Consider the following 9,431-nt stretch of genomic DNA (forward strand, 5'->3'; position numbering starts at 1 on the left):
AAGAATACGTCTCCTAACGCCGCTAATTGTTTTCCCACCTGTTTTGTTTGTGCAGTTAATGTGTTCAGAGAGAAAGAATAGGAAGAAGGGGGATTAAAGGGATGACATTATGAAGACGAGAAGCGATGAAGAGGAAAGAGCGGAAAGAAAAAGGGCTCGGGGGGGGGGGGAATGAGAGCCGTGACCTGCGGTATGACATAGTGCTCATGCTCTCTCAGCCTGTGGTCATTGAGATGTAAAACTATCACAAAGGCTCTTTCTGTTTCTCTTTCTTCTCCACTGCTCTTGGCTTTTGTCTCACTCCTGCTCTCTCTCTCGCTCTCTCTCTCTCTCTCTCTCTCTCTCTCTGCAGAAGGGTGTCTTAAAGATTATGTTATCAATATGTGTGCAGTGTGCACTGCAGGTGTTTAACATAACACCTTTCACACAGAGCGATGAGGCAATGCAGAGCTGCTTTTTTTATTTAACACACTTGCATGCGATATTGCACAAAATATCTAGTCAGTCATTGAAATGCTGGTGTTATCGTTGGATCCTTTGGGTCATAAATGTGTGACAGTTTGGGTGTAAAGTTTATGCAAATGTGGACGCTACATGCATATCCGAAGGCTGGTTTCAAAGCAGTTAGCATAGCAGCCCTCCACACCTGCCACAATGCTAGGCGTGTGTTTCTTTGTGTGTGTGCACATGTGCATGTACAGTCCATCTCGTCAAGGTTCTGCATCTGGAAGTGAAACTATCTCAGGGAAAAAGAATCACACATTTGCCATCAGCAGGTGAAAATAGAATTGTGTCTCTCACAGGTTATTTTGAGGCGCCGCAACACGTCTCTGTGGAAATAGATCGGCTGAATTACAGGAGGGTTTATAGTCCAGTGTTGCAATAACACGGTACTGCTGAACCAGCAGTTGATCAAAGTGACATACTCCCGCTATCTGTCTGCAAAGATAGAGGAACAATAAACAGTTCACTCATCAGCCGGGGGGCGACGTGTTTATGACACATTCCCGGCCGTCATCCACCTGACGCCCTGCCTGAAAAGCGATGACATCACCCCCACTACCTCATCAATGGTCTGTCAGTCAGACAGACTCTACCCCCCTAAAACACACACACACTCCAGTCGCTTCTCCAGGCTGCAGCACTGCCTTTGTGAAGCTGAGTGGGACATGTGTGCAATGATGTCATGTTGGGAGGGTGAGGGATGAAGGGGGGGGGGGGGGGGGGGGGGGGGGTCACATTGAGATGCTAATGTCCCCTCGTAGTGGAGGGGACAGCTGGAGGCACACAGAGGATGGCGTCATGTCTCCCCCGATATGAACCACAGAGGAGAGAGATGGAGGGGTGCGGGGGACTCATTCAGGCAGATCAATGCCCCCAGGCTGCCGCGGGCTGTGTGTGTGTGTGTGTGTGTGTGTGTGTGTGTGTGTGTGTATGTGTATGTGTGTGTGTGTGTGTGTGTGTGTGTACACGTCTCCCTTGTATGTGTGTCCCCCCCCCCCTCCATTAACAGACGAGTTAAAGAGGGCAACTGAAAGCTACACAGAGACTGAAATACACAGAGGCGAGAGGGAGGGGGGTGAGCTTGTATTGATGAGGCAGGCAATTGCTCCAACTGCAGTGATGTAACAGCAGAGCTCCCATTAACCATAATAGCCGGGCAGGTGTTGTGTGTCTCTGCTCGTCCGCTCAATATCTCCGGGATTCCATTTCCATTCATCTCTCAGCTTTCCCGCATCGATTCTCACAGTAGCGCGGCCCTCAAAAAGCTCAAATTTGATCCAAATATCTTCCACCAAGCGCACACTTTTCATGTCAGTGGGATAATAACCTGCACTCTTCAACTGAATTGTGAATATTTAGTTGGAGGAAATGACTGATGAGGAGGAGGGAACCGGCGAACAAAGGAGGCCTGAGTGCTCGGCTCTGACAGGGCAAGAGAGGAAAATAAGCAGTTGCATAAGTGATGAAGTGGGCAGAGGAAAACGGAAAAAGGAAGTCACTGCTGGCTAGCGCTGCCAATGGCGACACAGTGCCCTCTTTCCCGGTTGTGTGTTTTCTTTCTACCCAAAAGATTTTCTTTTTTTGCTTTCAAAATTGGCTTAGTCACATCCTGTCCAAGTACATTTTCCAGAAGGACATGATACACCGCTTGCTGTAGCGCTGTGCAAAACATGATCTGGAGGCCCAACAAATAGAAGTTTGAATGTTATTTCTGTGTGGCAAAAAGATCATGACTTTAGCATGTGACTGGAAATGACAGCAGCCTTCATATCTGTTCAGCAGAATGTGTGTTTCTGTTCATTTTCAAGTTAAAAATGTAGTGTAGAATGAAGACATAAGAGATGAAGACACCTCTCAAAATAATGGAGTTAGCCTGACTTGTGCAGCCGGCAAGTTGGCTTTATCTCTGGAGTTTAATGTATCAGTGTGTTTGTCTCTGCTGGTTATCATGCTGCACTGAAGGTGAACTCATCTCTCCCAGTTGACTTTCTGATGTCATCTTCACGGACAGCTGGGCTGGTGTGTGTGTGTGTGTCACAGGGTATTTTCAGTGACCTCAGTGTGAGTGTACAGTGTGTTTATGCGTGTGCTTTGTGTGCTTATATTGGAATGGACGGATGTGTCATCGTTGTCTTTTGGAGAATGTGAGGCCGTGTCTCTTTGGGTTATTTGGTGATCACTGTTGTACGTGTGTCTCTGTGTGTGTGTGTGTGTGTGTTTTTGTGCCCTTTGAAGGCGCAGTGTGTGTTTTATGCTATCTTGACAGCTCTCGGGGGGGGGGGGGGGGGGGGGGCTCGGTGAGCCGACTGTCATCACCATCACTGCCCTTCCTCGCCGCCATGGCAACCTTAAGTAGAGTGGGGTCAGGTGACGAGGTGACAATAGCGCGCTATCTCCTGTGTGACTAACGTCCATTTGTGGCGGCCGTGTCAAGCTTTGACTACAAGGAAGGTGTTTGTAATTGTGTTGACGTAATGTCACTGTAATGTAAGAGCAGGCCGGCACACTCAGTCCTGCTCTCTTATCTCTGACTTCAGTCTCCCTTCATGCCAGTAACTCCTTTACTCACTCTCCCAGTCACACACTGGCTCACCAGTCCTCCTGCCCTTTGGATGCTTATTCAACACGAGACGGGGGTCAGCTACACTAACCACGGCTATAATTATGAATCCAGACGCGCACACAAAGGGCGACAGTATTTTCATTCATATGTTCACTTCCCTTCACACACACTTTCTCTTCGGTGTTAAACACACACACACTGTCTCCACCGTGGAACGTCCTGTCTTCTGTCCGTCGAACAACTTTCTAACAATGTCCTCGCACCGAAAGGGAAATGGTTGATGTGTGACGTGAGGCGTTTCCTGTTGATTCAACGGTCTCCAGGAACATAGCGCTTCCTCTACGCTGATACTGTATACATGCCTGTGGTGGGAGCTATATGTAGCGCCATTTATTTTCTTTGCATGCGTGTGTGCTCCACTCCAGCAGCTTGGGAACAAAGAAACCAGGAAGAAACCTTTCAAAGAACTACCCTTCCTCTCGCTGTTTTATCAATTACTGACACTGTAGCACCGCCCATAGGATCACTAGAAAGAGGCTCTGGTGGAAATTTTACAATGCCAGCACAGTCTAAAGCCAAACTGTGAACTACAATTGGCTGTTTAGTCTACTTTCTACAGGCCCAAAATGTTTAATCACACACACACACACACACCAGCATAGCAGCCTTTACTTCTTTGCATGAAGCAACCCCATGTAGAGCGCTGATGTCATTGCTCCGCCGGTTGCGATTAATAGCTGGAAACAGACAACACTTCTTCACTTTGCACTTAAAGGGACAGTGCACCCATAATAGCTCTGGATCATGAGCATGCACCCAGCCTCAGAAGCTGTGCTGTTGTGTAATAATGCCAAAATACCAAAGTTTCTATCCTCCAAAGGGTTTGCACAACTTGAATTTTGCAGCTTTTTAGACCTCATATCTGTTGAGGCACTGTGTGCTTGTGTGTGTGTGTGTGCTTGTGTGTGTCGTTGCCAGACGTTGCTACACCAGTAGTGCAGCTGGGTGTGTGTTACAACAGAAGGCAATGTCATGCCTGCACTGTGCTGCGTGTGCGACTTTAGAACAGTGATGTCATGTCTCACTCACTCTCACTCTGTGCGCGCGTTTGTGCTTCGACCCAGATTGGGTCAGGTAGGGCTGGTCCAAGATTAGGTTCTAATCTCCTTTCTTGGGCTCAGGGTTTCCTCCGTTCTACACACTCCTTAGCGAGGTCATTACCCACTCCGCAACTCTCACACACACACACACACACACTTCGCCCCCACCTCCTCTCGTTGGCCCCCACCCTGTAGTTATACAACCGCGGTACTGCAGAGTAATGATGAGTGTCGGTATTTATGCGTGTGTGTGTGTGTGTGTGTGTGTGTGTGTGTGCGTGTGTGCAGAAGTGGGGGCAAGCAGTGCCTATGTGTGTGTGTGTCTGTGTGTGAGTGGACAGAGAGGTACAAACAGTGAGAGTGAAAATTGAGCATATGTTAACAGCAAGATTATGTGATCATGTGTTTAGATTGTATCTTCTTGGAGAGTATCATCTTGTTAACATGTGTGTGTCTGTGTGTGTGTGTGTGTGTGTGCTGTGCAGTTGTCAGGGGGATGTTACTGGGCCTCTGTCCTGGCCCTGCACCTGTGGCCTCTCTCATTCCCCCAGCCTGACGCAATGCACTGCTACAGGACATGAGCTCATGCAGGAAACAGAGCCACACACACACACACACACACATATATACACATGTGCCAAAAGTGGAGCCGCCTGCCTCTTAAAGGGCCAGGCATGCACATTCCTGGCCGCCCAGCAGTCAACCTAACTCGCACACAGAAGCACAGAGAGCCTCTTTTTTTGCTCCTGTTGCACTAAGCAAGACCCAGACATTGTAGCCCAGATTCGCCTCTGAAAGCCTACAGAGCGTCTGTTTGCTCTGCTAATGGTGTTCTTGACTGGTTCACAAGAGTCTTTGCAGAGTTCCCAGGGTGTTGTGTGACTGCTCTGTGGATAATCATTAGTGTACCTAACCAGGTCTCTCCTTCTCTTCCTTCTCTGCAGGAGGTTTTGCTGCTTTCTCCTCCTGTTTTCCTGGCCTGTGTGAAGGGAAACCTGCCACTGCTCTACCTATGAGCTTGTCCCAGCCCTGCTTGCCTGTGGCTAATGTAGGGCCCACTCGCATCCTGCCACACCTCTACCTGGGCTCACAGAAGGACGTCCTCAACAAGGTAGAATGTAGTTTGCATCTGTTCACTCGTTTTATCACCGTCATTGAAAGATAGCTATCTTGTTATTTTTACCTGGCAACAAAACGTATCCTTGAACCTCTTTATCTCTATCTCTGCAGGATCTGATGGCTCAGAATGGTATTACCTATGTGCTGAATGCCAGCAACACCTGCCCCAAGCCAGACTTTATCAGCGAGAGCCACTTCATGCGCATCCCAGTCAACGACAACTACTGCGAGAAGTTGCTTCCCTGGCTGGAAAAAACAAATGAATTCATAGGTATGAGGAGGGGAAATGTAATAAAACAAGAATGTGATTGGAATGAAGATTGGCAGTTCAAAGCACAATAGCCACTCAGGGAAGCGTCTTCATAAGGAAGTGAATCCATCTCAAGTTATGTGTCGAAGAATGCTATGATATTCAATACAACATCTCCGCACATTGTCACAGTTAATAAAAGTTCACGTGCGGCTTAGGTAACAGGTATAACACACCCGTTCCAGTACTCTTCCAGGAAATGTCAGTTTGCTTTCAATAGCCTTTGATTGTCTCCAGACACTTTGTGCTAAACATGTGTATTCATACGTGTTCGTTTTCCCCCCACAACAGATAAAGCTAAGGTGTCAAACTGCAGAGTCATTGTGCACTGCCTGGCTGGAATCTCGCGTTCAGCAACCATCGCCATTGCATACATCATGAAGACAATGGGCTTGTCATCAGATGATGCCTACAGGTACGCTTGCTCCTCCCACCCACCTCCAGCTGAGCTAAGGTGTCAGCCCCAGTGAAAAGACAACTCACTGTTGAAAGTAATGCCAGACGTAATGCTCGTAATGTTCCCATTCTCAATTTCCAACTCTTTTCCTGCTTTCAGGTTTGTAAAGGACCGCAGACCGTCCATATCCCCCAACTTCAACTTCCTGGGTCAGCTTCTGGAGTTTGAGAAGGGCCTGCAATTACTGCAAGCTTTGACTTCCACCTCTGATGACAAGATATCCGAAAACAACACCAAGCAAAGCTCAGAGGTTAATCGAGGTTTCGAGATGAACGGTCACCACAGCAACTATGACTCGTCTGTGGCAGATGCACACGTCCCACCAGAACCCAAGCTGCCATCACCGGCCTCCCTCCAGCAAGGCTTCAACGGCCTAAACCTCTCCGCAGAAAGGATCATGGACACTAACCGGCTTAAACGCTCCTTCTCCCTTGACATTAAGTCGGTCTACTCCCCAAACAGTCCCAGCCCCTTCCCCAGCCAGGCACCCACACACTCTGAAGACGTCCCAAAGCTCTGCAAGCTTGACAGCCCAGGAACCGGCACCTCCAACGGTGTCTGCTCTCAGTCTCCCGTCCTTGACAGCCCCTGCTCCGCTGACTCACCGTTCCCCTCACCAGGCAGCGGCGGCAGCATTGGAGGTTTGGGGCTCCGAGGAAGTGAAGGAGTCCATCGCACCGGTTCTTCCTCGTCCAGACCCAGGAGGAAACCCAAGCATTGCTCCGGCAGTTCCCCAGTCCACTTCCAACCCCACCAACCTCCACAGTCCCTCAGCTTGTCGCTGGACCCCAAGAGCCCCAGCCTGGACGAGAACCTAAAGGGCTCACTGCTCCTTTCACTACCCTCCCTGCCCACCGTGGGGTCTGGGACCATGTGGACCAAACACAGAGACACTGTCCAGGCCACAACTCCCGTCACTCCCGTCACCCCCACCACAGATGCCCCCTGGCACTTTGGGGCAGTGGAGGGCGGTGAGGGAGAGATGGAGCTGGGAGGAGGAGGGGATGGACGGGGAGAGGAGTCGTCTGTGAGGTTTGGGAGCAGCTCGGCGTATGTGGCGTTTGGGTGCAGCGAAGGTGTGCGGTTACGAGACAAATCCCAGCGGGAGAAGTCCTCAGCGCCACTGACACAGAGAGACCACCGAGACTCCATGTCGTCCACAGTGACCCTGTCCAACAGTGCGAACAACAGCGGGCCTGCGTCAGAAAAGCAGTTCAAGCGGCGCAGCTGCCAGATGGAGTTCGAGGAGGGCATCTCCGAGACGCGATCCCGAGAAGAACTGGGGAAGATCGGGAAGCAGTCAAGCTTCTCCGGGAGCATGGAGATCATCGAGGTATCCTGACAGATAATGGACCTGATCGGGGCGGTCCCTTGGGGGCACAAATGGACCTGGTTAGAGGGAGGGCACGAGGAGGACATATGACGAAGTAGAAGAGGCTTTTATTTTACTCCCCTCACAGACAGTGTTAAAGACTCCAACTGAGAGAAGGACAAATAGATACACAAGCAGAGAGGTAATGTGAAACGGTAAGCAAGCGAACGAGCATTCGCACCTGGAGAGACAGAGCCTGTGATGTGGTGCTTTGCCATCCTGAACTCTCATACAAATCTGAATAAAGATCTGGGGGAGGGTGGGGGTAAAGGGGGGGGGGGGGGGGGGGACTGTAGGTACTGAAACTCTTAATTTTCTGAGCTCTGTCGCAGATATAAAAAAAAAAGAAACGACCCAGGACAAGTGTCATGTTGCATCCTCTCTATATAGAATATCCTTATTTTGGTTCGGACACAAACTGCTTGCCTGCGGTCAAATGTATTGTTCTTCAATGGGTGTATAGCTTGTGATTTGAACCAAGCCCCATGTTTCCTCCCAAAGCTTCACCCCAGTGTCAGAAAGCCTCAGAACCTCGCACGGCTACATCCCCCCCCCCACACACGCACACACACACACACACTCTCCTCCTCCCAATGGCTCTGCCTGCTACAGACTCTGCATAGCAACATCAGACAACAATAACAGACTCCTTAACAGCACCGTCTCCTCACATCACCACAGCACAAGGCAGAGAGATCCCAAGGACTTCATCTAACGGCGGTACTGTATCCAAACAATGAAGGATCCTCAGCATGTTGTTGCTGAAAAGACTTTTGAAGACTCGCAGTGATGGGCAGTGTTCCCCCTTAAAGCACAGGGTGTCTTTCCTGACTTTGGTTCCCTTGTTTCCAGTGTTAACAGCGCGATGGGACTGAGGTTTCGGGAGGGTGGCGAGGGTTTCGCTTTAACGGCCCTTCAGCTCCTTTATAGACACCCCCCCCCAACCCCCTCCCACTGCTCCCAGTCACCATCTATGGTCACCACTGAGCATGCACCAGAAAGGCTGACTACAGACAGACAAATACTATATATACAATATGAATATATATAGCAATTTTAATGGACTTCTAATGGACTTTGTTCAGTTATAGTTTTAATTTATTGTATTGGTTCATTCTGGTAATGAGAAATAATATAATGTTTTGTGGATTTATTTCTTTTTTTTCTTGTTGAATTATTATTATTTGCTGTATGGTATTTATGAACACACACTCAAAACAAATACATACATTCAACAAAATCAAGCAAGCAATACGTGCTGTTCCTTCTTTGGGGAGAGTGATGTTTGACTTTGAAATGCACTTTTTTGCTTTCTGATATCCAAGTTCAGTTCACTCCCATGGCAGCAAGATACTCCGAAAGCACAGGCTTGAGTATCGAAGGTGCAAATATAGAGCTTCTGTTTTATATTTGGAGGATGGTACAGAAATCCCACTGGAACCGGATCTCTGTCGTGCGTAATCACGGATTCATCACAATCCAGGGCTCCGGCGTTAACTAAAAACATTGTTTCGTTGTGCAAAGGAACAAAGTAGCCGCACACTCTCTGGTCGCTCATACACAGTAAAACATGTCCTGCCAGTGTCAGGATTTCTTGCATAACAACAACTATATGCAAACAAATGCGCACTCTTTCACAAGATTAACAGACGGAGTGTCCTCCCCGAGCCAGCACCAGTTCTTCATCCAACATACACACACACACACGTCCTATTCTGTATGCAGTTACACATATTTTCACACATATAATGCATAGGAGGCCCTACACACCCTTTTGTTCATTCTCAGGGGATCTTTCAGTGAGCCAAGCCCAGCACAGGGTACACACATCAGCACAATGCATGTCCGTAAAGCTCCCTCTCTTTCTGTCTTTTTTTGCTCTTATTTCTCACTTTCCAAAGCTTTGATTAAAAACAACGTGACAAAACGGAACGGAAAAAAAAAAGCGGATCTTCATATCTTGAAGTGAAAGAAATGAAAATGTTGCTCTCCTGGTGCGAGATAGG

General features: G+C 48.7%; 1 protein-coding gene across 2 annotated transcripts in view; it reads left to right on the forward strand.

Moving 5' to 3' along the window:
• dusp8a (dual specificity phosphatase 8a) overlaps positions 1-7,659 on the forward strand; it is a gene marked incomplete at its 5' end in the record, with an annotated part of 32,466 nt that extends 24,807 nt beyond the window's left edge. For both annotated transcript variants that reach the window (XM_079163257.1, XM_079163258.1), the window contains 4 exons: positions 5,112-5,278; positions 5,398-5,557; positions 5,888-6,011; positions 6,153-7,659. In XM_079163257.1, the coding sequence (XP_079019383.1) occupies positions 5,112-5,278; positions 5,398-5,557; positions 5,888-6,011; positions 6,153-7,395 (1,694 nt within the window). In that variant the 3' untranslated portion in view covers positions 7,396-7,659. The remainder of the gene's footprint in view (positions 1-5,111; positions 5,279-5,397; positions 5,558-5,887; positions 6,012-6,152) is intronic.
• Positions 7,660-9,431: the final 1,772 nt, after the last annotated feature.

This window comes from Pholis gunnellus (genome assembly GCF_910591455.1).
Source record: "Pholis gunnellus genome assembly, chromosome: 7".
Lineage (NCBI taxonomy): Eukaryota > Metazoa > Chordata > Actinopteri > Perciformes > Pholidae > Pholis > Pholis gunnellus.